The sequence below is a fragment of the Passer montanus genome, unplaced genomic scaffold (genome assembly GCF_014805655.1).
Source record: "Passer montanus isolate IOZ18808 unplaced genomic scaffold, ASM1480565v1 scaffold165, whole genome shotgun sequence".
Taxonomy (NCBI): Eukaryota; Metazoa; Chordata; class Aves; order Passeriformes; family Passeridae; genus Passer; species Passer montanus.
In genome coordinates, this window is record NW_024363716.1 from 699,838 (window position 1) to 727,753 (window position 27,916).

General features: G+C 45.5%; 1 protein-coding gene across 10 annotated transcripts in view; it reads right to left on the reverse strand.

The window, feature by feature from the left end:
• The window catches only part of AGAP1 (ArfGAP with GTPase domain, ankyrin repeat and PH domain 1), a 308,565-nt gene that overhangs the window by 76,579 nt on the left and 204,070 nt on the right, over nt 1-27,916 (reverse strand). For 7 of the 10 annotated variants that reach the window (XM_039703607.1, XM_039703606.1, XM_039703605.1 and 4 more), the window contains 2 exons: nt 20,028-20,189; nt 2,628-2,789 (listed from right to left, as the gene is read on the reverse strand). In XM_039703607.1, coding sequence (XP_039559541.1) covers nt 2,628-2,789; nt 20,028-20,189 — 324 coding nt within the window. The remainder of the gene's footprint in view (nt 1-2,627; nt 2,790-20,027; nt 20,190-27,916) is intronic. The other 3 variants (XM_039703608.1, XM_039703602.1, XM_039703603.1) reach the window with 2 other exon arrangements.

The following is a 27,916-nucleotide window of genomic DNA, read 5'->3' on the forward strand; positions in this document are numbered from 1 at the left end:
TAAAGGACAGGGAGCTGGGGCACGCCTCATTGCCTTCTCCTTCAGCTCCCGCTGACGGACGAGGCCGCCTGTCCTCGCTGTCAGCCATCCCCTCCCAGCCCCAACAAGGATTCAAGGACCAGCCAGATTACCTGCCTGCTGAAGGATGCCCAGAGCCCTGCCATGCCCAGAGCCCTGCCTGGAAACTCCTCATTCTGCTCTTGTGGCCAAAGTGCTGCTTTGCAGCAGCAGGGCTGTGCTTTGAAGAGATGGTGTAAAATTAAAGAATTTAATGATCACTGAGGCCCTCCTGAGACACAACTGGCAAGTCCCAAACAGAGCAGGTGCTCACCTCAGAAGACATGCGAGAAGAGGCAGGTGAAAGGAAGCTGATGGGCTCATGCAGAGGTACAAACACTGTAAAAGGAGGGCTGGCACTGCTGGAGCATGTCCAGAGGATGGGATGGAGCTGGGAAGAGGCTGGAGCCCCAGGAGAGGCTGAGGGAGCTGGGAAGGGGCTCAGCCTGGAGCAAAGGAGGCTCAGGGGGGCCCTTGTGGCTCTGCACAACTCCTGACAGCCGGGGGGTCGGGCTGTGCTCCAGGGAACAGGGATAGGAGGAGAGGGAATGGCCTCAGGCTGGGCCAGGGGAGGCTCAGGGTGGAAACTGGGGAATATTTCTTCACAGGAAGGGCTGCACAGCCCTGGCACAGCTGCCCACGGCAGTGGTGGACTCTCCATCCCAGGAGGTATTTAGAAGATGTGTGGATGTGGCACCTGAGGACAGGGATTAGTGGTGGCCTTGGCAGTGCTGGGGGAATGGACTGATGACCTCAGAGGGCTTTTCCACCCTAAATGGTTCTACTCCCTTTGAGGCTCCCTGTGTGTTACTGAGCTGCTGCTTGCCAACACTTCCTGCCTTTCTGGAAGCACATTGATCCAATTCCTATGAGAGGGGACAATTTTGTTGAGTTACTGCAAGAGGATTGCAAGAGGATTTCAGGTAACACGGTGAGATGCTGGAAGATGAGGAGAAGAGGAAGAGGAAACAGAGGAGGATGAAGGATGGACTCTGCAATCAGAACAGGGACATCAGGGACAAGAGAGCCAAGTGCAAACTGCTCCCTCTGAGTCTGTGCCTGCAGCCCAGGACCACACAGGCTCCAGCTCCAGTGCCTTGTGAAAACAATCTCCCCAGGAGAAAGAAAACATCCACCTATTAACTGCTCAGAAAGAGATTTTTCAAAGGCTCTCGATATCCAGCTGGTCTTGATTCATATTGACTTCAACAAAATATTCTTGGGCCAATGGTGAACGCTCTGAAAAATCCCCTCTGTAATTTGCCATTGAGGTTTGAAAATAAGTGGTGTAAAAGGGCTTCTTTAAAAGAAAAATAATAAAAAAAGGACAAATTAAAAATGAAAGGTTGAACTAAAATTTGGCTTCGGGCCATAAACTAGGGGGAAACTAACAGCAAAGATAGTTAAATGACTGGAAAGAGAACACAACAGGAGCTGTTATGAAAAAAAGCTGATGGCTTTTTTAAAAAGGATTTGTATAGATAGCTGGGGAAATAAATTCCGGATGTGATAGAAGTGCAATTGAGAAATTAAATAAATGGAAAATAAGGATGACTAAGTAGTAGTTAACATGCCCCTTCTCAGTTGTATACTATTATCACATCTATTTTTAATGTCTCTTCAGCTGTCTGCAATTGTCATCCTTTCTTCAGAACTTGTTCCAACATTCTTTGATACTGAATTAGCTGTTTTTTACTCTCCCATGCTTACAACCACATCTTTTTCTTACTCAACACTCCCCTTTTCCCACAATGTTATTCCATTGTCTCCCTTTTTCATCTCTCCTTATGTGTTGACTCCCCAGTTTCTGAGCCCTCCAACCACCCTTGTTCATCTTTCTTTTTCTGGAGCTCTTTTGGTTGAATCCTAGCATGTTTCTTTTCTTCTTTTCTAAAGCTGCAAGCATGTTTTATATCATACCTGGCTCCTGTACACATTGTTACCCCTTCAGAAGAGCATTGAACAGCTACAGCAGTGTGGAAATAGTAAGCTAAACTAAGGGAGAAAAAGAAGTTCTTTTTGGCTTTTGCTTTCTGGCTCGTAAAAAAAAGAACCCAAACATTTAAACTCTCCCCTTTTCCCTTTTATCCTCAAATAACACAAGCTTTCCACAAGCAGCTGAATATTCAAACAATGACAGGCATCAGAAGTGTTGGCCATTCTAGAGCTCAGGATGTGCCTAAGGAGATGTGATAACACAAGATTTAATAATACTGAAAAAAATACACAAGTTCTGACGTGATCCGTGGGCTATGGAGTGAACCTGAATTTTTCCTCCTTGTTAACCTTCCAAGTGTGCCTCTTCCTTACCTCAACACCTAATGATGCTCCATATTAACTTGGGGACTCTGATTTATGAAAAAAAGAGGTTCTAAACACATTCCAGCAGCTGAATTCACCACTGTGACGCCTCAGCTGCTTCAGCTCCATCCTCACAAGCTCACACTTTAATTTCTCACAATCCCCTTTCTTCCCCCCGTGCATTCAGAGCCGAGGCTGGTGCTGAGCTAACAACACTCTTTGGAACGGCATTTTCAGAATTCAGGCGTGGATTTTGATTGGGAACCTACCCTCAGCCGTGCCCGAGATGCCATCAGCCTTGAAGTTGCTTGTGCTTTTCTTCCGGCGGTGCTTCTTTCTGTTGGCGTGGGGGGAAGGAGGGGGGTCCAGCTTGGGGCTGGTGGTGCTGGAAATGCTGGGGCTGGAGCACACGGAATCTCCCAGGCCCGTGTCTGCAGTTGGGTGGGGGGGGGAAAAAGAGGGGAGAAAAGATCAAAATGCTGTGAGATTGAAATGAGTTGATTGCTACAATCCGAGCTTACAACCCCTGCTTGCTGGCAGACACGCTCTTGAGCTCCTTCAGGAGATTCCCCAAACAATATCCATGTTTTTTTTCCAAAAAACCCCAACTTGGCTGAAGTGCTGATTCAAGTCCTGTTAGATTAACAGGACTCAGCAGCAATTTTAGGAGCAGGCCAGCTGGAATGTAAAAAAACAATGGGAAAGCACTTTATTGCTTCCAATTGCCCCCTCCTCCAAAGATCTTCCCTAGCTCCAAATTAATTTGTGTGAAACTTGGGCATTTTAATACATAACCAGAGATAACCCTACATCCTCTGGATGTTCTCTGCTGTCATTGACATCAGACAGACACCCACTGAAAAGGTGGTGATGGCAATAAAGGTGGGGAAATAAGGCAAGTAATGTGCACCTGGTACAGGTAATAATTGTGTGATAAAGGGTCACTTCCTACCTGCTCCCAAGGAAAATAAATAATCTACATTACTCTGTTCAGTTTCCTGCTTTATTAACTCCAACAATTTTAAGAACTGGGTCTTTCCACACAGTAAATATTCAAGTAACCTTAATCCAGGATTTCCCCCCAAGGTTGGTAATATGATTTTTGTTTAATTACTGGCTTGGTTTGGATTTTAATTATAAAATTCCACATAAAACCTACACTTAAAGGAAAGTGCTTGCTATTATGTGAAGTGAAGCCATTTCCAGAACCTTGCTTAAATACCATATTGCACCTCAGTGCAGTATCAGGACTGCATTTATGCGCCATATCCTTAAAATCTCCCAGACAGATATTCAGCAAATACATTCCCATGATTGCCTTTTGGGGTTAAATACTTGATGATTGGTTTCAGAATAGCAGACACAGGGAAAAAGAATAAAAATCCTAATTATAAAGCTTAAGTGCATTTAACTTAATATGTCAGAAAAAATATCAAGCCAAAGATTATTAAAAAAATAGCTTTTGATTCTTTTTGCATTATTATAAAGCTTAAGTGTAATAACAGGAGTGCATTTAACTTAATATGTCAGAAAAATATCAAGCCAAAGATTATTAAAAAAATAGCTTTTGATTCTTTTTGCATAGTTAAATTCCCACAGAACTGCCTATTTGACAAAAGCCAACTTATTTTGGTTTCTTTTCCCTCCTAATAAAGTTTATTTACTAATTACTCCCTAAGCACAGTTGTGCTCTAAGTTATTAGTGGGGGATAAATTATGTAGCTAATTGCCTGGCAAGAGAGACCAAACCAAACATTAATCTTTATATTAAGGATTTCTGTTCTTTTCCCTACATCCACTAGCTGGAAACCAGTTCCCAAGAATTTAACCCCAGAAGGGAATCATGGGAATGTATTTACTCTGTATCAGTGTAGGAGATTTTAAGGGTTTGACCCACAACTGGTGCAAGGGGCTCTCCTGGCAGAGTTTGCCGTCTCTCCAGGAGAGGAGGAAGGCAAACCCAGGTGAAAATCCTGGTGGGAATTCTCCCAGCCAAGGGGACAGAGATCCCTTTGGATCCATGGCACAGAGAGAAGATGCAGAAGAGGGTGCCAGAAAAACAAAGGCATGAGCACAGGTGCAACAGGGTTACTGCCAGCCCCAAGCAGAGACCTCCAGCTTGACTCTGGAGGCTTCCACTGGTGATTCAGAAACACAAAGGGGCATGAGCACAGCTGCAGTAGGGTTATTCCAGTCCCAAGCAGAGACCTCCAGCTTGACTCTGGAGGCTTCCACTGGTGATACTTCAAAAGAAGGAGAAAACCCCCAGGTTGCCCAGAGAAACTGTGGCTGCCCCATCCCTGGGAGTGCCCAAAGCTGGGCTGGATGGGGCTTGGAGCAACCTGGGCTAGTGGAAGGTGTCCCTCTCTGAGGTGTAAGAACCAGGTGATGTTTAATGTTCCTTCCAACCCAAACCTTTCTGGGATTCTATGATTCAAAATGCTTCACTTTCCCTCACCCCCATTCCCAGCTTTCAGTTTCTAAACAATCAAACCCATCCGAGTTCATCCCGTCCTGCACCCGCAGCATGCCCTGCACCCATCAAATGGTGAAAAAACCCCACAATCCTGAGGTAACACCACAGAATACATCCTGTTAAAAAACCATCAGGCCAGATCCACACGCTGGTGGCAGCTCTGTCTAATTTCCAGGCCGTAAATCCCCCCAACAAAACCTGCTGGAGAGCTCTGAAAAATGAGGGACGTACGGGGCTGACGCCTGGCGTCGGAGAGCTGAAGAATTAACCTCCCGTGGTAAATCCTCGTCATCCACAGCCCCTTCCAGGTAATAACCTGCTGTCCTTGGGTCAAACTGCTCTCAAGTGGGAGCCTGGAGCTCTCCCTCCCCCTCAAGCAGCAAGGGAAGGTTGGTCCCTCATAAACGGAGCCGAGTGGGGATCGCCGGCGCGCTGCTGCCCCGGATCCCCGCTCTCCCTTTGAGGATGGGAGTTATTTAACATTGCCCTGCTTTAAAATATGAGCAATCAAAAGGCACCAGGCTTCCACGCTGCGCTCTCCCATTTCCCACTCCTTCCCGTGCCTGACAAGGTATTCTTCAAATTGAAAAGAGGGCTCCTGAAAGCTCGGGCTTGGGGAAACTGTAAATGAGTTCAGGCTTCAGCCCGCTGAATGCAATTTCATCCTCCTGACTGAATACAAATAATGCATTTTATTTGGTATCAATTACCACGCCTGAGAACAGACGACCACTGCCGGCACTATTAAATATATATTTAAAAAAAAAGAAAAAAAAAAAAAAGAGGGGGGAAAAAAAGGCAAGGATAAAGGCACGGCAAATTAAAAAAGCAAGCGCCTCATTACTCCCCATCTCAAGCAGCTTTGACAGAGGCACTGGAACTCATAAGCTGCGTTCCACTGGGCTGGGATGGGCTGTTTTCCAGCCATCCCGCACGCTCAATGTCAGCCATTAGTTCTTCCCAATCGGGCATCAATGTTCAACACACACCCAAAAAAATATATAATACTGGTAATAATAATAACAATCTGCAGCCTCTCCGAGCTTCAATACTTGAAGTATGAGTCAAAGCAGCAGTTTCACTTTTCACTCGGGAAGCTGACAAGCATGACTAGAGGGGGAATAAAATAACATTCAGTTCGCATAAATATCAAGCGGGCTGCTTGAGACTGATGGGCCAGGAATGTATTCTTAGCCATCATTCTGGCAGACAGGCCCAAGGACACTCATAACTTATTTTACAATCATTTAGTTTCAGCTCAAGTGGAAAACGTGACAACTTATCTCTGCTGACAAGATGCCATATCGAACCTTACAATTAACTCTCCCCCGATTATCTGCCCAGCCCATCATTAGCTCTGCGGCTCTTGATGGACTGTAGGGACACAGCTTCCCTTGATGATGGTCATCATTTGCAGGGTGCACAGCTCCATGACACGACACCGAGGACAAAACTCTCCCCTTGCCACGGAGCTGGGGTTGTCCTGACCGGCACAGCCTCGGTTTTGCCCCTGTTTTGAAGTGATGAGCGGCACAACGCTGCTGGAAAATGTCTTCTCCCCCCAAACAGAGCATCCCCGTGTTTCAGCCCACGCCTGCTGCTGCTGCTGCAACCTCCAGGAGTGAGGCAGAGATGCCCACGCTCTGTCCCAGCTGCCAGGAGCCTTCCTCTTGCCCTCCATCCCTCTCCAGTGCCATGATTAACTCCTTCAGCCGGAAGGGAGAGCTGACACAGCCACATCGCAGAATCATTTGGCTTGGAAGGGACCTTAAACCCCAATTCCTGCCACAGGACACCTTCCCCTGTCCCAGGTTGCTCCAAGCCCTGCCCAGCCTGGCCTTGGACACTTCCAGGGTTGTGGCACAACCCTGTAAGTATGTGCAGTATCTCACTCCATGCCCAAAAGCAGCAAGTGACCCTTGGTGACCAAACACCCCTCGAGTTATGCAGAGATGGGACATAAAAACCCCACCCCTCTGCTCTTCACATGGTGATTTTTCTCTACAGGTGCAGCACTCATGAATTAAGACAGAGACTGTTCTGCTGTGCAAGTCCAACCCTCATTTGTGAGAATTTACCAAACAAAATAAAAAAGCCAATGCAGCTTTCACTCCACAAGGCAAGTGCCATGTCTGCCTCTCTCCAAGATCCATTTTGCAATTATGGTCATGAGAGAAATTCCTTTCAAGTATGACAAACTGTGGCAGAAGAAAGGAGGGGTGGAACAGAAGAAACACTTTGTCTACAACTATAACCCAGAGTCAAGAGACAGAACATTAAATGAAAAACAATCCTCAGAAGAGTCTCAAGAGCTGTGCTGTTGCACTGGGCTTTATTTGCTGTTTGAAACAATTTCATATCCTCTTCCAGTGTTACAAATATTTTGTAAAAGGCAACAATTCCCACTTCCTATCTTTTCTATTATTTTGCTATTTGGAAGCTGCACGTGCTCAACAAATGGATGTCAAAGACAACTCCATTTGTGTCCCCTAAGGACTTTGTGAGTGTCCTCCTGGATTTGAAAAGGGTGGGAAATTAACAGAATCATCACTGAATCACAGGACTGGAAGTGACCCAATAGACCATCTCATCCCACCTATGCCATGGGCAGGGACACCTTCCACTGTCCCAGGCTGCTCCAAGCCCCAGTGTCCAACCTGTCCTTGGACACTGCCAGGGATCCAGGGGCAGCCACAGCTGCTCTGGGCACCCTGTGCCCCCTGTGCCAGGGCCTGCCCACCCTCACAGGGAACAATTCCTAATTCCTAATATCCCATCCATCCCTGCTCTCTGGCAGTAGGAGCCATTCCCTGTGTCCTGCCCCTCCATCCCTTGTCCCAGTCCCTCTCCAGCTCTCCTGAGCCCCTTTAGGCCCTGGAAGGAGCTCTGAGCTCTCCCTGGAGCCTTCTCTTGTCCAGGTGAGCACCCCAAACTCTGAGCTGTCTGAAACTCAATCCAAACCCAGACTGTGTTTCCTGGTGCCCCAAGAACAGAAAAACAACTACCTTGCATCCCAAATTCCCAATCCCCCCACCAAACCTGCCCGAGATATGACTCCTTCATCACCTGCAGCAGAGGAGCAGGAGATGCCAGCACAGGAACCAAGGAGGCCAAGGAAATGAGGGACAATAAGCCAGGATGAGCACCCCAGGCCAGGGTAACACAGCTGGGGGTGGCAAAAGCAGGAGAAGAGGCAAGGCGTGAGGTACGGGAATAGCACAGCACAAAGGCAGGGACACAAAAGTCCAAGAGCGGAGCTTCGTCGTTGGCCCACGGCTCCTATTCTCTCTGTCACACACACAACCCTCTCTCCTGTGTAACCATCTGCAGCGGAACCAAGGATATTCTGACCCCTTCTATCCCCGTGCCTTTTGATTTATTTCATATTTTTGTCAAATCACCTATTTACAAAAACTTGAAACAAACTCAACAGGTGACGCTATTCTCCACAGACCAAAGTCGAGCTTGATCTGGTTTACATTTTTCTTGCATCTTCTTGTTAAAATTTTCCAACAGGCTTTCAAAGTGAAATTAGACTTTTTTGTCAAGCCCAGCTCCCCAACACGGCCTTATTCTCAAGTGGCTGGAGATTGATTAATTTGGGTTTTTGATTTGCCGAAGTGACAAGAAGTCAGACGTTACAAAAGCGGGAGCGGTGAATGGGATCAATTAAAGAGCAGAAGCAGCAACACAATTAATAGCACCGGGTTCAAGAGCAGAGAGAAAGCGCTGATGACGAAAACAACAGCAACAGCTCTGCCTGCAGCAGGAATCCTTGCTGCTGACCCAAGGAAGGCTGAATCCAAAGAGGGTGTTTCAGAACTTTCACTATGCCATTAGTGCTGAAATGAAATAAGGCAAAGATGTCGGTAGCTGGTGGACTGAATAATAAAAAAATAGCTGGACACTTTCATCTTCCACACATGTGTTTTAAATAAAGGTGAGAAAAGCAATCCTTTTATTTAAACAGGGGAAGCAAGAGACTATAACTATCTGTAGTTTGTATTTCAGACCCATTTCCCTGAGCTGAGATTTTTCTGGCTGTGAAATGCACTGCTCTCCAGCTTCCCTTTACAGCTATTACCATAAATGTTCTATCAAGTTCTTTATCTTCCTCCTCTGCCTCAGACCGAAGTGAAAGGGATGCAGCAATCGCACAGCGCAGATGCACAGGACTGACATTAAAATCCTGTCAGAACTGCAGCCTGGCACAAGTCCCTGGATGTAATAAACACTTGGGAGTGGGGCAGAAGGGGTGGCAGCCTCCAGGATGAGGAAAAAAGGCAAATATTTGTCAGGTACAGAGAGCTCATGCCTTTGGAGGAATCAGGTGCATCTGGTCATCGCTGAGCTGAGCTCAGCTCGGACACTCAAGCTTAAATTAACCTGCTGCACTGAAGGAAATCAAAGGGAGCTCTGAGCAGAACTGGGGATGGACATCAAGGAGCCTCAGGAGCCTTCCCATTCCATGGCAATTCCCATTTTTTCAGCCTTGTACCCAGAGCCTGCAAATCTCACAGCTGTCCCGTCATCCTCAGGAAGCCCCACTGAACGACTCCTTTCCTCTAAGAGCAACCTCAATTAAACAAAGGCAAACAAAGCTTCCTTCTAGGCAGCAGAAGAGGGATCTCCCTGCTTTTGGGGTTCTGGCTCTTGCCGTGTGGCAGCACATCCAGACCCCAGGGCATGAGCATCCCTTCCACTCTGTGACAAGGGAGGCACATCATCCACAGCCTTGGGAGAGACAATCAGCCTCAAGATGCTCAGGCACGGATATTGGAAGGCTTCAGTAATTTTGGAAAGACCCTCATTACTATCTCCCTTATCTAAAGGGAAGACACATCACCTCTAGCTCATTCCCTACCAATGCACAATGTTGGGCCATCATAAAGGAAGCATGAGAGCAGAAATGCAACAATAGAGCTTAAAAAACCCCCACAAAAGTACATTTTCCCACCTAAGGAGCAACACATTACAGCGCTGGCAGAACAGCATCCTGCTCTCTGGAACTTGAAGGATGGCTAGGAAGAAAAGAAGCTCCCTTTCAAAGGAAGCTCCTCGTTTCCAGGAGGAATTCACCAGCTCCCACAAGGACAGCACACAACTATTCCTGCCCAGCTCTCTCCTGTGCTGCCAGGATGGTGACAAGCAAAGCAAAGACTGTGTTTTAGAGCACCTGCAATCTCAGAACGTGAACTGGGGGTGAGATCCTAATCCTCCTCCACACATCTTGCCTGCAGCAGGCTTAGGCTGGGGCAGGGATGATACAAACTACTCCCTGAGTGAGCAGGGTTTGTTAATTTATCTCATCCCCCGTTACACGGATGCATCCCTGCACTCCCCTCCTCTGCTCTGCATGTGAGCGTGCCCTGTGGAAAGATCAAGCCTGACAAGTTGTTTGAACACATAAGGACAACAAACCAGGAAAGAGAAGCCAGTCTGGGATGCTGCAGGATGCCACCACATCCCAAGGCAAAGTAACTTGGTGGCTCCTGCCCAACAGAGCTGCAGTTGAGATGTACAGGGAACATCCCTAATTCTTCTGGCAGAAGGTTTTCACTGGGCAGCATCAGCCCTCTGAGCCCTGGGTGGTGTCACCCTGAATTGCTGCCAGTTCTGGGGATTCACTGCAGGCAACTTGCTCATTTCAGGGAATTTGTTCCCTCCCCACGAGGGAGAAAGGAGATGGGTGGTCCTTTTGAAGACACACCTCAGGGCAGAAGCTCCTGGTTCAATTCCAGGTCACATCTTGGTCTGTCTGGGTGAGTCTGGATGGGGCTTGGAGCAGCCTGTTCAAGGATGGTTTTTAGGGCCCTTCCAACCCAAACCATTTTGTGATTCTATTATTGTCTTGGTCTGTCTGGGCCAGTCTGGATGGGGCTTGGAGCAGCCTGGTCTAAGTGGGAAGTTTTACAGGAGGGTCTTTAGGGCCCTTCCAACCCCAACCATTTTGTGATTCTATTATTCATTATTCACACTGTAACTGTCTCCCCCTTCTGAAGCCAGGTAGATCACCAGGCACCTCAAGAACAGCTGCCAACTGCAGCACCCTGGGTGTGGCAAATCCACCAGGACCATCCCCAGGATTGGTGATGTGGGAACAAACAGACCCTTGGAGCACACTAAAAGCACACATTTTGGGTGAACAAGCCCCATCGTGGTCAGGTATGTACAAGTGTGTGACAAATTCTAATTTAGATCAAAATGAGATGCATGTAAATTCACCTTAATCACACAGAGGGGGGCAGAGCTCCACCCTGATCTAAGCATCAGTGCTGTCTTCTCATTGCATTAAAAAAAAATCCTCATTTAACAACATTTTGCTTTGAAATAGAGCCTGCAGGTCAGCAGACACCTGGAAAATAATGAATCCATGGCTTACTGAATCACTTCCTACTAAAATATTTACCTTGTGTTTCAAGATAGGCAAAGTAAGACAGAGAGGAAGAACTGACTCTCTTCAAAGGATGCTCAGAGCCAGAAAGATGTCTCGTCTCTACTCCTGTACTTTAACCTTCCGTCTGTATAACCTGTGGATAACTTCAAGCTTCAAACCCACTCTGTGGTAATTGAGAAGAGGTTAGGAAACTCTCCACTGTCAGTCCACGAGACTTCAGTGACAAGCTCTAATATCAGTGTTTTGGAGGGGGGAAAAAAATCAAGAAGACTTTCACTATTAACATTTTCCAATTAAAGCTGAATAATTGCTGTATAGCAAATTGGCTGTTAATTGCATCATGCTAGGCAGGAAAAAGCGAAGGCTTTCCTGGTAATGTATGCCATGAGCAGCACTGTCAGAAAGGAAGAGAAATAATGGCAGCAACACCAAGCCTGCTCTTAATCAAAGGCAAAATCAAACATTTTCCTATCGCAGACACCCAGAGCTGAAAAGCAAAGCTCTTAAAACACAAAGCTCTGCTTTCAGAGGTGTCAGGTGGCGTAACTGCCATCAACAAACTTTTTTTTTTTAAAATTTCCAATTTTAATCAAGCCCTCTTTCTAGCTCTAAATAAGTGGGGGCCCTTCCCCAGAGATACTCCTCACGCCTGGCCCGTGGGTGGCACAGCCCGGCTGCATGAAGGGATGAGATCAACTGTGACAAATGAAGGGCACTTGAAAGGGGAAGCTCTCCCACCTGCAGGAAGGGAAGCTCTGAGCTCCAGCTGGCCCCCAACAATCCCCAGGTTGTGGCCAGGGCCCTGCACAGAGGCTTCTTTCACTCCCCGAGCCGTGTGTGCTGTGAGGTGGCTTTGAAGTGTTGGGTTCCATAGGTAAGGAATACACAACATCCCTAAAAACCCAAGCTTTGAAGTGTTGGGTTCCATAGGTAAGGAATACACAACATCCCTAAAAACCCACTGCTCTGATCTGGGCTGGGGAGAAACCCAGCCTGCCAGCAGCCACGCTTGAGGAGGCAACAGCTCTGCTCTTAATTGGAACAGAAACTTCATTAAGGCCCAGAAGGGATAAAAGCACTGAGTGTGTTTCTTGCACACCCTTCCTGCAGACCCTACAAAACAAAGCACTGCACTCCTGGCTGCACATTAAACAAGAACGTAACATTCAACATTAAACAAGAATGTAACTATTACAAGCATCTGCTGGAACTTCTGAAGTGTGGATGTGCAAAGAAGAAATCCTCAAATCAGGAATTGCTCCCATGGGATGTGAACATTTTGCTTTCTCAGCTTTGCATTTAAACAAAACTTACAAAACTTAAAATAAATTTAGAATTTACATTATTAAATAAACGTAGCTTATTTACACTAAGAGAAAAAGATTAATGAAAAATAAAAGCTTGCTGATTTGGGAAGCTTATTTATTTTCCTCCTTAAGTTTTCCTTACACAGCCCTTAAATACAGAATTCAGTGGGCTTATGAAATTTGTAAGGCACACTACTTGAATCAAAGAGTTTATAAAATGTCACATTCTGCTCTGGCAGTATTATGTCTTTCCTCTATGTTTACTTGAGAGTGTGTCTCTCGATTTATAATGTTCTCTGCAAACGTGATTTTATTTTCAAAGTCCATAACCTCCTGCAGGATATTGTGTGAATCCAGCTCATGTATTTAATTCCCTGCAATTACTGCAAACATTTCAGATTAAAGCAGCCTTAAACTGCAACCATGCAAAATAAAAACCTTTAAAACTTACACTCTTCTAAATACAAATAAGATTACAGGACAGCCTCCCTGATGAAGAATTCCCTTGTCCAGAGCTGTGATCATCTCCAGTATTATTCCTTACATTAAAAGGTTTTTATGGAATGATTCAAAATAATGGTTCTAATGTAAAACCACAGAAGAGACCACATTTTGCAGACTTTAAGGGCTGTATCTGCCAAATGTCAAATGCCTGAGCTGCACAGAACCATGCTGGGTATCCAGCTGCATTTCTGGAGAAGCCCTGACTTTTGGGAAGTGTTTCTTGGACAGGAGCTTGAAGAGCTGATGAAGACAACATTCACTCTCCTCACTATTCTGCCAGGTTAAAGCCTAAACTCCAAGAATAAAAGTAAAGTGCTTTGGCTTGAGGGTTTTTCCCTTTTTTTTTTTCCTCCTGAGTGGGGATAACAGAGAAGGTGTGACAACCAAGTCCAGCTACAGGCAGAAAAAGCACAGATTTACTGAATGCTGCCAGAAAATCAAATCAGATTAATCAACATCAGTAACCAGAAATAAATCACCTTTTCCCCCTGTTATAAAGAACATGCTATTTGCATTTTTACTTCAGTGTAAATCCTAAACTAAATGCAAAATCTGTATTTAAACATCCATAAGTAAAAGCTGGGAAAACCCAGAGCTTTATAGTTCAGCCAGGAAGTTAATTTAGTACCATGAACAATTTAGTGACAGACATTTGGCACTCCAGGCTGTGAGCAACATTAAGATCAGCATCAGGTTGCCAATGTCAAATTACCTGAGGATGCAAACTCATGTTTCTTGGAATGAAGAGCAGGATTTAATTGCTGAATGCAACAATTCTTTGTGTTTTAATTGGGGGGAGAGCAGAAAGAAGATCTTCAACAGGAAAAGCAGATGGAGAACTGCAAAAATGTAGCTCAGGATTTAAGCAGCAGCACTGGATAAATAGAGGAGCAGCTGAAACTCAGCCAAGCTGTGCAGAAATGCCCAAAGTCTTCCCTAAACCAACATCATGGCAGAGTTTAAACCTCGGAGGGCTCTTGGTGCCACCAGAGACACAAAGTAAAGAGCTGCTTCCAGACCTTTCACTCTATTTTGTCATTTCTCTACTGGACACAAGGCAACAGCTCATCTCCAGTTTGGTGGTCACTGAGCTGTCATCCTGCATGGGCAGGAGGAAGGCACAGACCCACAGCATAATTTAGGTTGGAAAAGCCCTCTGAGACCCTTGGGTCCACCCCCTAACCCAGCACTAAAACATGTTCCTAAGCGCCACGCAGTTTTCAACACTTCCAGGGATGGAGACCCCAAAGTTTCCCACTAAGCTGAGATTCCCCATGGTCTGCAGAACAGGAGAGGTAAGCACTGGCTCCTGCTGCTTCCAGAGGCTATCACATTCCCAAAAACCCCAGGCAGGCAGCACCAGCTGGATTAATGCTCCAAACCCCTTTCCAGAGCACTTATTTATCACCACTGCCCTCCAGGCCTTACATTACTTGGGGAACCACAGGTTGCAAACCCCCATCGTCCCCTGCCTGAATTAAAACCAGTTTGAAACCTCAAGTCCTGCAGGATCAGCAAATCCAAAAAATTACCAGTTTCCTAGGACACTGCTACACAGAGCTTTTTAGTATTTCTGGTGGACTGGGCTATTTCATGTGAGAGCCTGTCAAGAATGCCAGGTAAATGTAAATACTGGAAGTTTCTCAGTACACAACCTCATGATGAAAAGGGATGGCTTTCCAGAAATTATTAAAAAGTAGTGCTTTATAACCCAAGTTTCCTCAAGGTATGCTGAGAAAACAAAGGCAATAATAAATTGTTGCTAGCAGAGTTTACCCTGCTGAACTGCAATAGTTTCCCTCTGGAAGTATCTTGCCAAAAGCAATTTGTGGATCACAAAAAGGTATGAAAAGTAGAAGAATGTTCCCTTTCCTGTCCTGTGTAAGATAATGTAAACTATATGCACATATTATGCATGGTGAATTTTATTATATTAAGGAGTAAGAACTACAGAAAATCCCAGAGTAGCTCTAAAGCAGCTAGAAAAAAAAAAAAAAAAAGAGAAAATAAATCTATATTTGCTTTTCAGTCACAATTTCCGTATTTAAAAAGGAGGAAAAAGCTGTTCTGACCTAAACCATCTGTATACACCGACCAAAAACAATTCCAAAATTCTATAAATCTATTTGATATTATATAATTGATCCTGGTCAAGAACTTGCCTATGGAATTACAACAGCTCTAAATGGTATTTTCTGATGTCAGGTTGAACCATTTCCTTTCCCAAGGCAGAGCAGAAGGTTCCATCATTTAATCATTCCCAGCACTTAGGATCAGACAAGTAAGGCAAGTTGCAAGGTCTGCATTAATATCAACACTCCAGCGACCTCTCACACCCCATGGCACAGTGAGAACTCAATTTTACATTAATAAACCCTAACACCAAACTGTTAGAAACTCAGAAGACACCAGGTATTACAGCTCCCATAAATTACAGCCGAGCTCAAATGGCCCGTACGAGCAATTGTACAGTGATAAAGCCTAAGTGGATGATATTTAAACAGATATTTGATTTACTGCAGAATTTTACATCATGCTGGAATTCAAACGACAATTTACAAGTCTGGAGACCAGAAATCCCTGTCCCATGCAAAGTGCTGCTTGCAGTGCTCTGTCAGAAGAGCTGGATGCTGAATCCTCCCCACTGATGGGCTCAGGGCACAGAAGGAAAATGATAAAACTGAACACTGAAAAAGAGAATGAAGCAAGCTGCTGCTTCATCCCCAGGTAGGAAATGACATCCTTGGTCTCCTCACAGTGATGGCTCACAAATCTCACTTCTGCAAGGCAGCTGCCTGTGGTTCCTGGCACCACAAGAACTTCTGCTGGCAAACTGGGGGTCTGTCTGTCAGGGTCTTCAGAGATGCACAAACTGTGAAGACTGGAGAGCAGACAGACCCACCTCTTTAGGGACATCAGCACCACCAAAATCATGGAATTGCAAAAGCCCTCCAAGACCCCTGAGTCCAACCTGTCACTGACCCCAGCCCAGAGCACTGAGTGCCACATCCAGGAGATCCGTGGACACCTCCAGGGATGAGCACTCCAAATCTCCCTGGGTAGTTCCAATACCTGAGCACCCTTTCCATGGGGAAATTCCTGCTGATTTCCACCCTGAGCTCCCCTGGCCCAGCCTGAGGCTGTTCCCTCTCCTCCTGTCCCTGTTCCCTGGAGCACAGCCCGACACCCCCGGCCGTCCCCTCCTGGCAGGAAAATTTCCTCATTGAAAGGAGGATCAGGCACTGGCACAGGGTGACCAGGGAAAGGGTGGAACACTTCCATCATCCCTGGAAGTGTTCAAAAAATGTTTGGATTTGGCACTTAGGAACAGGGATTTGGGGTGGGCTTGACAGTGCTGGGTTAAGCGTTGGACTTGATGATATTTGAGGGCTTCTCCAACTGTAAAAATGTTGTGATTTTATGCAAATAGCAGCTGGATTTATAGAGGAGGAATTGTGGGATGTACAATTGAGAGGAGAACTTTAACACTCAAACAGGTCACAAATGGCTCCCCTGAGACCAGAAACCCTCCTGTTCCCCAGCAAAGAGCAACTACAGATAATTCTGGGTGATAAAAGAAAAAAAAACAAAACAAAACAAAACCCAAAACATCAAGGAGGAGATTTATCAGAGGAAAAAACATCACAGGCTTCCAGTGGGATCCAGGAAAACCTCTGGGCCAATAGCTGGAGCAGCAGTAATTGTTCCAAATCTATCAATAAAGCTGAGCTGCTCCTTCATTGACTGCAAACACCAATTTCTTTCATGGGGGATTATAAGTTGATGTTCATGGTCTCTCTACCACCATTAGGGTGATAAACAGTTGAAACTACATCAGGATGTGACACGAAGATCAATTCTGGGTCCATAAAGAATCTACACAAGAGGTTCCTGGACAGGGATTTACTGCCCCCAGTTTTTATTCTCCCTTGCTGCTAAAATTACTTCTGTCAAGCACTTACAAGAGTACGGAGGAGAAGGGGGGAAAAGAAAGGGGAAAAAAGGCAAAAAGAATTAATTTTTCATGTGCTGCTGGAACAGCCTTTTGAAATTTCGGGAGTTTTTAAGGCAAATATGTTCCTGCATTGGAAATGATGCTGAACAGCAGGTGGGACTGAGCTAAATAGTGAGCCAGCAGCACGAGCTGCTCACTATCCAGCACGCAGCAATTTGAAACACCAAACTAAGCTGTCGAGATTTTCTCCCAGGGCAGGCACAGGCTTCATGTTACCAGCGCCAAATTATATTAGACATTTAATTTTAAACCTCAGGTACTTAAATGTAAAACCTTACAACAGTAATAGTCATAAAGCAGTGGGGCATTCCATTTCAGAGAATGGATTTTTCTATTTTTCCCCTTTAATTTAACCAGCACCTCCTGTTTTGTGGCTCTGCCCACTACAAAGTAATTTATCTAATTAGGAGATGTTCACAGCTGCTTGAAAGACAGAAGCCCCAGGAAACCAAAGGTCTGGTTTGGAAGACTTTGAAAAGTTCTCTGGAGCCACACAAAGTATTAATTTAATGTGAAAAAAAGGTGCAGAGAAAAATTGAATCCCAATATGTTATTTTGTCTACAATAAAACCACGTGACAATAAGCAGGCATATTCTCCAGTACATTGGCATTTGAATTCCAAAAGATGCTTAGCTTCTTGCCATACCTGCTGCTTTCACAGTATTAGCTTTTTATGACTAAAATTCAAAAATCTTTTAATGGAGAAAAAACCCCCAGAAATTAAAAAGGGTTTTTCATGCGTCAACTTGCCAACATAAAGGACACATCTCTGAGCTTACCCAAAGATGATACACTCAGAGCAATCAATTATTCTTGAGGTTTTTTAAGAGTTTTAGTGCAATACTTCTGAGTCTGGTGACCCTCAGTTGTCTAAAACTCGTTTTTAATCCAGTTTTCCCTCCATATTTATAAAAAAACAACCCCTCAATTTTTTTTTTTTAAACATTAGAACCTCTGCAAGAAATTATTTGAGGGAGGCTTCCTCACGAGTACCCACCAGTCACCTGTAATTTCAATATAAGGATTTCATAGGTAATTCTGGCTGTCGTCTCTTTTGAGCCAGAAGTAATCCCACATGTCAAGTCAGAAACAGGTACTGCACATGTGGGGGACTGCAGAGCTGGGGTGGGAGAAAAGGTTCCCTTTGCCAGGAATTGCAACCCAGCTGGGGATCAGCAGTAGGAGCAAAAGGCAAGTCTAGCAAACTGAGCACTTTGAAGTCAAGGGGATGGCAAAAGGCAGGAATTCAGGGGATATTTCTACTTTTTAAGATTCTATTTGCACGCCACTTGTAGGAGTTCACTGAATTTTGGAGGTTTTTCTCCCCTGCAGCCCCATTTGGGACATGTGGCATAGGGATGGCACCTGCTCACTGCCTGCAGGTGTGACAGGGTGCACAGGACTGCAGCCTACAGCTCCTGCTTTCCCCCTACAGCCAGCACTCAACATTCTTCACCTTGCCTTAGAAAAGCTGTAGGATAAAAGGCACAAAAAAGCCCAAACTTTGGTCTGACCTTTCAGAAGGGAGGTGGAGCTGGAGTGGATTAAAACGACCAAGCAGTTCAGGAAAAAGAGGCAGAAAATGTATGATTTTAAGTGGGAAACCAGCTCAGCCTCCATGCAGGGCAATGCTGCCTCCCCTAAAAGCCTAACCAGGAGTGGGTGAGCTGGGTGGACACAGAGGAGAACAGGGCTGAAGCATTTGTTTCACTGTGCTGCTTCACAACATCCCTGCCTTCCTGCAAGGCTCAGTCACAAAACTCTCAGGCAACATCTGGACCATTTTAATGAAAATTCTCCTGAAGGTGCTGCCCCCATGTTTGCAGCTCCAGGAAAAGGTCTCTGCTTTGCTAAGTATGAATTTGATAGTTAATGCCACTCTGAAACATGGTGATCATGATTTTAAACCCTCTGTTCTCCTAAGGTGGCACTAAAAACCTGTCCAGAGATGCTCTCAGGGCTATACTCAAATTCAGACCTTCTACAGAGATATATGTGGGACATGTGAAGTAGTTCCCACATTCCCCTAACTGTTCCCATTTTAGGGGCAGCCATCAGAAACAGCATTCCTCCCCTTTCTCCTGACCTATTCACCCTGGTCTGGTAGCAACCATCACATCTACCCTTTAAAAACAATTACTGCTACAACCTAATAATTCCAAAACACCACCAGGAATAGTGTCTGCTCCTTTTAATGCTGTTAAATGCTCCACAGAGGAAACACTCAGACTGTGCCAGGAGCATGCAGGCAATGGAGCAAGAGCACAGCAGAGAAAGGACAGGCTGAGGAGAAGATCTGAAGGGTCATTTACTGCTAATATCCATCACACAGGGCAAGGAATCTGAGTATCAAGAAAACAACACATATTATGTGGCTGCTCCATGCCTGGGAGTGTCCAGGGCCAGGCTGGACAGGGCTTGGAGAAACCTGGAATACTGGAAGGTGTCCCTGCCCATGATAGGGGAAGATGGGCTTGGAGGTCCCTTCCAACCCAGACCATTCTGGGATCCTATGATTATGTACCTGAAATTAAAATTAAGCAGTATTGCAACTACATTAGCTCTTCATGTTGAAAAAACAATCACAGAATTCTCTCAGTCTGCTCCAAGTCCCATCCAGCCTGGCCTTAGACACTTGCAGGGCAGCCACAGCTTCTCTGCAGGGCCTCACCATCCTCTCATGGAAGGATTGCTCCCTAATATCCAAGCTAAACTTCCTCTCTTTCAGTTTAAAGCCATTCCCTCTTGCCCTGTCACTCCGTGCCCACATAAAAAAAGTCAATGTTAAAAGTTAATCCATCCCCTTTTTTCTAATTCAGATTTTCCCCTCAGACTCTGCCAGCTCAGCACCCAACACCACAACGGCGTGGGCACCGTTTCATCTCCTTTTTTTTCCCCTTTTGGAAAACACCAAGAGCACCAAAGTCCCCCTTCACCCCAAGGCACCCCCAGAGCTCCAGGTTTCTTACCACTGCTAATGCCAGAGTTGGCAATGACTGTGGCCTCGCTCCACTGATCTGCACTGGAGACCGAGTAGGAGCGCTGGTGCATACCGTCCGGGCGGCTGTTGAAGGACACCAGACTGATCCCACTGGCCATCTGAGACACAGATGTGCTAGTAGTCACGTTCCCTAGGCACAAAGGGAAAACAAATCGTGTCAATAGAGAGCACACAAGGGATTTCGTGGCAGGATGGATGGGGGGGGTCTGAATGAGCAGAAATAAGGGGTTACTTCACCCACACAACGACCCGCCCTGAAGCGCAGGAGCTGACGGTCCTGAGACCAGCTCAAATCCAGCTAAGAAGACAAAAAAGCCAAATTTTTCATGGTGTCACCTCATTCTGTTCATTCACCTTCTGGGAAAAACAGTCTTCCACTAGTCTACTACCAGGCACACTCTCTGGAGCTTCTCTGCTTGTTAGACCGGCCACAGAAAACCAATTTTATTGTATTTGCTGGGAAATGTCCTGATGAAGGCAGGAATGAGGCATGTGACTCCATGTTCTCAGAAGGCACTTTGTAATACTATATTATATTAAAGAATATTATACTACACTAAAGAATACAGGAAGGATACTTATAGAATATTAAAAAGATAATAATGAAACTTGTGACTCTCTCCAGAGTCCTGACACAGCCTGGCCCTGACTGACCAATGAGTGAAAACAACTCACAGCAGAATGAAACAACTCACATTCAATGAAACAACCACCTGTGGGTAAACAATCTCCACACACGAGCACAACACTGAAGAAGTAAATGAGATAAGAATTGTTTTCCTTTTCCCTGAGGCTCCTCAGCTTCCCAGGAGCAAAATCCCGGGCAAAGGGATTTTTCCAAAGAATGTGAATGCTACATTGATTTATTCCTAAAAGCCACTGTTTACACAACTGAGCCAACTCCAAGAGTTTAAACAATCTGCTTCTAAATAATGCCTGACACAGGTATGTCCCCCAAGAACACAGTGATGGGGAGCAAAGGACTGCCAGCACTGAGAGACCAAGGGGGGAAAAAAAAACTTTCTTGGACATTTAATCTTAGAACAATGTCGTGACACAAAGCAGACATTGGACTGACTGCAAGTATCATTCCTGGGGCTGGTCCCAGGAATGTGACACAAAAGGGGACACACAAAGAACAGCCTTTACCCAGTAAACACTTCTGCATTTTCACAATCACTGAGGCCTAGGACATTAAAATGCTGGGAGCTGTGTGCAAGGGGGAGTGACAGCGACAGGTTTCTCACCATAAAACAGGACAAGTGGGATCTGGTTGAATACATTTTAGAGCAGAAACAATTAAAACCTTTCCAGAAATTCAGGTTTCTGATGGTCTTACTTACAACTTGCTATGGGCCAAAACCTGCTCCATAGTTTTGGGTTCTGAGCACATTTTACTCCATCCCTAGCAACAGGCCCTGCATATCATAAAGCCACAAAGAATTTACAGTGCCAGTTTCATTCCTTGTGGCAGGCTCTCTAAAGGTGCCCCACAGGTCCTCTCTGGATTGAAGAACACTCTTAAAAAACACATGCAAAGGGAAAGGAGCAGACGCAGTGTTATAACGCACCCTCACACTTTGCATTTCCATTGCACCTTCTACTGATGAGTTCAGAAAAATTAATGAATTAATTTTCAATGCTCCTGTGAGGTTGTTAATTATCTGCTATCATTTCCCCCATTTTTCAGAGGTTAAATGACCCAGGGCCACAAAGGAAGATTGTGGCAGACTTGAAAATAAAACCCAGATCTCCTGACTCCCAGTTCTATCATTATGTCTTTTCCCAGAGCAGCCTTTGGGAAGACAGCAGAGCTTAGTGAACTACTTTGTGTTTATTAGAGTTGGCATAATTGTCCCTTTCTCTCCTCCCCTTTCCCAAGACAAAATCTCCTCTTTAGTCCTTAACACAGATCCATGACAGTATCTGTGTCTTCAATGTTCCTCCCCTTTCCCAAGACAAAATCTCCTTAACACAGATCCATGACAGTATCTGTGTCTTCAATGTACTTACTCAGCCCTCCAGAACTTCTGCCTGGCAATCTCTGCTTTGCAGACATGAAATACATAGACAGAAAAACTCATTTGTTTCATTATGCAAAGAATAAGGTGGGTTTTGGAACCGTCTTGGGACCTCCCAAGGCATGAGACTACAGAGCAGAGGACTAAATTGCAATTCAGTACTGGAAAATCACAACAGAAAATGAAAACATGAGCTGACCAAAGTTGAATTTTGCGCTACCTTAAAAGAAATCTCTCCTTCCAAATCAGCTTCCATGATGCTCGCTTTGAAATCTCCTTTTCCTCTGCTTTTCACAATCCAGAAAAACAATGAATATTAATAAATTGTTTTGATGATCCACCAAATTAAAGGGAATGGCTGATGTGAGTGACAAGAGTTTGAGACCGAGGGGGTTCTACAAACTTGAGATTAAGGCCAGCACAGACACAACACAAGCAGTGATATTTTTATGCTGATATTTTTATCTTCTACCTAGCCCACAACCTTTGGAACACGAGGGTCCCATCACCATCTAACCATGATGCAAAACCAACACCGTGAGAAGAGACCACCAAGGTTTCTGTGTCATCATGTCAGCGCCAAAAGCTCTCCTCTCACCTTAATGCCATCTGAGGAAGCTCCAACCCCACGCTGTGACACAAACCTGTTGAGAAGTGTTCTGAGAAACAAAGCAGAATTTTTCTTCCACTGCACCTCTCTCAAAGCACAAAACAGGTGCCAAGTGCATTCATGTGACACGTGGCTGAACTGTGATGTACCCAGCCCAGCCCTCCCTTTCCTACTGCCACAGCCTGGTAATCTTCATCCTGCAACTTCTATGATAGTATTTAATCAGGATTAAATCCCACTTTGTCCAGGTGCTGCAAGGTGTGTATTTTCATGACATATCACACCATCAAGCCAGCATCCATGAGCAGACATCAGAAGGGCCAGACTATAGAAAATAGTGTGCCTTTCCTTTCCTGTTCCCCTCGTTGGTATGTTCAGCTCTAGCACAAACTTGTTACTTAGAAGCTCGTTTTAAAATAATTATTTTCCAATCCAGTGCTAATTCTTCCACTTCTCAGCGCAGCTGCAGGACATGAATCCCACACTAGGCACTAAAGCTGCCACCCCAAAACAAGGACTGCTGCTCTTGCCAGAGCTTCTCCAACAGTCCCACAGTTCTTTGCATCTACAATGAGCAAACCCCAAACCAGACATGGCAGAAGTCCTTTAATTTTCCTCAGGGATAAAGCCTGGACAGCAGAAACCACCTCAGCCTTCCAGCAGACAAGCAGGAGACAGTGAAGAAGAGGAGGCCAGCAGTATCAGTGAAAATGCTGGAGATGTCCCCCCCATGGCAGGGGGGCTGGACCAGATGAGGTTTAAGGGTCCTTCCAGCCCAAACCACTCTGTGGTTCCCTGATCCACGAACAGCAAAGCCTTTATGCTGGGTCAGGCACGTGAAGCCTCTACATCCTGCACCTCTTGTCCCCCCAGCCAAGGACAGATTCCCATCTTCACACAATCCCAAGCTCCTGCTCTGCTACCTGGGCCATGCTGGAGCTGTGAAAGAGTTGTCTCTTCAAATGCATCCTGCATGCATCAGCTGGTTGCTTAAGTTGATTAGCAGGGGGCAGTTAAATTACTATGCTAATCCATGTATTCTCAGCACTGTTTCCTTGATATGGATATGTGTATATGCTTACTGGGAAGCCTTGATTAGTTCAAGCTTCAATGTGTCAAAGGCTCCAGATTCTTTCCAAAGAATAATTTTAGCTGTACTCACATCCCTAAAGTGTGAGAGCTGATTTGAAAAGGTACTTACCTCTACCATATGCTATTTTTCTTTAAACAATTTGCATTTCAAAGGGAATATGGCATTTATATTTGAATGAATATCAGTATGTTGCCAGAACTTGTCTCAAATGAGCAAAAAAAAAGATGCTGGTCTCCTATTGAACAAAAATGTTTTCATCTACCAAAGGAGCATCAAAGAAAGAGTTCCTCTTTCTAGCTCTAGACAGCTTTATTAAAACTATCTTTTCTGATGTTATAAAACACCCCGTTACGGCCGCGCTTACAAAACGTTCAAACAATTAAGCCCCACAAAACCCATCCAAATTAAGATTCAAGGTAATTTCCAGGTTCGGCCACTGCTCAGCAGACGAGCCCCTAAGAAAAGTGAGCGTGCTCACACAAAATCCCATTTAAATACCCATTTATTCAGTGTCAAACGCTGCACGAGGAATTAAGCCAAGGAGAGTGGAGAAGCTGAGGGAAACACACACGGGGGCAGAAGGAGAACAAGGGAGTCCCTCTGGCTCCTCACACACAGCCCTTCAGATTTCCAAAACAACAGAGCAGAAATGCAAGCCTTAGGAATGAAATTAAAATAACCAGGACTCATACAAACACAGGTGGACAAGATGTGAACAGTGTGTGTCTAGTAGGTAAAAGCCAAAAGATAAAGGGTCCATTGTAAAAAAGGTATTAAAATATGCAGTGAAGGTTAATATAAATGCTGGCTTACTTATGTGCAGTGACTTGTCCAACAAAAAATAAACCACTCATGGTTTTGGTCATGTCTGCTCCTCTAAGGGACCAGTATGAGGGACAGCATGCCTGCGATCCCTCTTCTGCTGGTTTTCAACTTAATAATCCTGTGAATCATCACAGGTTAGCAGAACAGACACATCAGTTCAAGCCTTCACCAACTACACCCCCCACGAATTACAGATGCAGAACGAATACAATTCACAAGCAGACCCTGAGAAGTGAGATACAAGTGACACAAACGATACTGGGCACAAATGATTTCCATTCCCCGCTGCAGACACATCTGTGCTTCCCTCCAAACAAATCAGCTACCAGAAGTTACACTCACAAGTGCAACTAATGCACTCCTGGATTTATGAGATGAGCAGCCAGAGCAGGAGTTGTGAAGCAGAACTGTATTTTTCCATGAAGCAGCAGCGTGTGAGACTTGCAGGGGGCTGCACAGAAAGACTGAATCAGATAAACTGCGGCCCTACTGCTCTGCTTTCACCATGTTTCACTCGTGCCAAGCTCCTCATGCTCATGACGAGTTTCTCTTCCAGAAAAAAAGAGAAAAAGATAAGGAAATAAGCCTCTTAAGGCCAGAGGGCTGCGCTCACCAGCTGTTAGAACTAATGAAAAATACATTAGAGTTGTGGGTCAGGAAATCCTGACTCTTGATATCAGAGGGTTAATTGTTTCAAATCATGTTGGGTCAATTTGTGTTGCAGGAATTCTGCCTATTCTTGAAATGCCCTCTAATTCAGCACCAGGCACTGTCAAGTAGGTTAGATTGGCTGTGGATGCCCCTTCCAAACCCACACGGCTCCCTCGAGTCTCTTCAGGATGCAAAGGGCCCCACTGCTGGCTGCAGAGAGATGGGAAGCATTCCCTTCCCATCCTCAGCTCTGCACGCTCACAATCAATTCCCAGAGTCGTGCAGAAACCTTTCCAGTGGGCAAACCTTTCCTGAGAAGTGTCTGACCATCCCAGCTGTGCTTTCTGCCTCTCCCTCACCTACAGATATGAACCTTGGGAGCAGGAACATTTGGGGATGGCTCTCCTGGGTTCCATTAGTTTGCTGCCTCAGCATCCATCTTTTCCAGGTGCATTTCTGTGCCCACTCTGGAGATCACTGTGCACTGAAATTTGGGGAAACAGCTACTTACAGCTCCTTGCCTCTCCCACTGGGGAGAGCTGGGAAGGGAGGCACTGCCCAGGTGTCTGGCTGTGTTCTGAGGACACTGTGGGACCTGAAAAGCTCTAAATTTCATAGCCAGGTTCTTCAGGGGGGTGAAACCCCCTCAAGTATTGCCATGGATTCTGTTTCATCCCAACAGCAGCGTGCAAGCAGCACAAGGTCCCTTCCCTGGCTTTATCAGGCACCTGCAATTACCTGAGGCTCCTCACACACAAAACAAGGAGTGAGGGGCAGGGTTGGAAATAGATGATCTTTCAGGTCCCTTCCAACCCAAACCACTGTGACTCTGTGACAAAAATCTTTCCAAACCACACTGGTTCCAGTGGTGCAATTCTCCCTCAACACGCTGACAATTGCTTTCAGCACTCCAGCAGCAAACTCACTCGTGAGTTTCACTTAGTTTTAAGACTTCTTTCTTCCAGAAGCATTTACTTACTGACCAAAATTCCTAAGGACAAGCAGCTCTTCCTAGAGGAAGCCCTTCCATGTCCATCCCTGCTGAACTGGGCTCGATCAGCAGCGCGCAAACGAGCGGGGTCAATACTAATGAACAAACAAGGCAGTGCCAAGAAATATCCTGGCAGTGAAGGACGTGGTGCTGGGAGTATAACGAGGAAAGCTATTATTCTCAGAGCATGCCAAAGCAACACAGCAAGTGTGGAGGAAAATTAAGTCATCAGAGGAGACATCTCTTCTAAAAGAAAGTTAAACCCAAGATCTTCACCGCGGGTTTCTGCTCGAGATCCCCGACTATTTATTCTGCTGGGATGAAAGCCTGCTCTCCTTTCCTGGCAGGCAGATTACTATTATTTTTCTGTAGTTTTAACAAATAACAGTAATAAATATGTGTGGCTTTCTGGGCAAGTCCTGATGGAGGTTACCTGCTTGTTCAGGGACTGCAGCTTTAAGACCCAGAGGTCAGTGTTTTGCTGGCAAAAACTCTGCTTTGTGTGGCTCTTATTTGGCTGTGAATCCTGACAGGAACCGTGGATTTAACTTTGTGAAAAATACCAGCAGAGATCATTCCGAGGCAGGTACAGCAGAGCATGTGCAGGCCCTGAGGCAAAGGATGTAAAATGCTTCCTAATCCCTTCGACTGTCGGTGGAAATTATTAATAATGGGACTGGAGAGGGGGTGGCAGGTCCTACCTGCGCGCTGGATCCCGACTGCTGAGATGAGCTGGGCTAACTTTGGGAGCTTCCCACGGGCTCCAGCCCTCCCCAAACCCTGCCAGAGCCTCCCGGGGTGGGGAGGGACCATGCTGGCATTCACCGCCTCTTCAGGAAACAGAACAAAGAAACTTTATTTTCGCAAAAGAGACAATAGATACCAATGCAAGATGACTTTTTTCCCTTTTTTTCACCCCCCCCTCTTTTTAATAGCTATTGCCACTGTAACAGCAGCTAAGTGAATGCATGTCTGCAGTGTGAGCAGTTTTGATAAACAGCCTCTGCGGGCCACACAACGGGGATAATGTATCCTTAAGTACTGCCAATGAGCTGCCATTCTGCACAGCCAATTACTTCTGTGCGTCTGTCACTCAAAGGAAAAATGACTGAGCCCATTAGATCAAACCTTTGTCACTGTTCCTAATGCACTCTTAGGCCTCATTAATCTGAGGGAGCAGCAACACAGCCGCCGGTGCCTCATTGCCTCCCCCACAACAGGCCCACGTGAATCTTCTCATCTCTCCCCCAAGTGCACCACGTTAATCAAGCTCTCCTTATTACCCCGGTCCCTGTCACGGCGGAGAGCGCTCTCTCTCTTAAATGCTCTCATTATGGTCCATCTTTAGAGCCGGCTGAGTGGAAAAAAAAAAAAATTAAAAAAAAAAAAAGGGGGGGAAAAAAAAAAAAAAAAAAACAAACCCGAGCCAGAGAGAAAGAGAAGAGGAAAAAGCAAGTCCGATCACATTAATATTCATGACAATAATTAGTATTCTAGGTCACTGAATATTCATGCTATTAGTTTGGTTTTTTATGGGTTTGCTGGATGTCCTGATTGCTGGAGTGTGGAGGAAAACAGCATGGTTGGGACTTTAGATGTCAACGGCAGTTCAATACTCCAAACACATTTGTGATTTTTTTTTTTCCTCCCTGTTTGGTAAATCAGC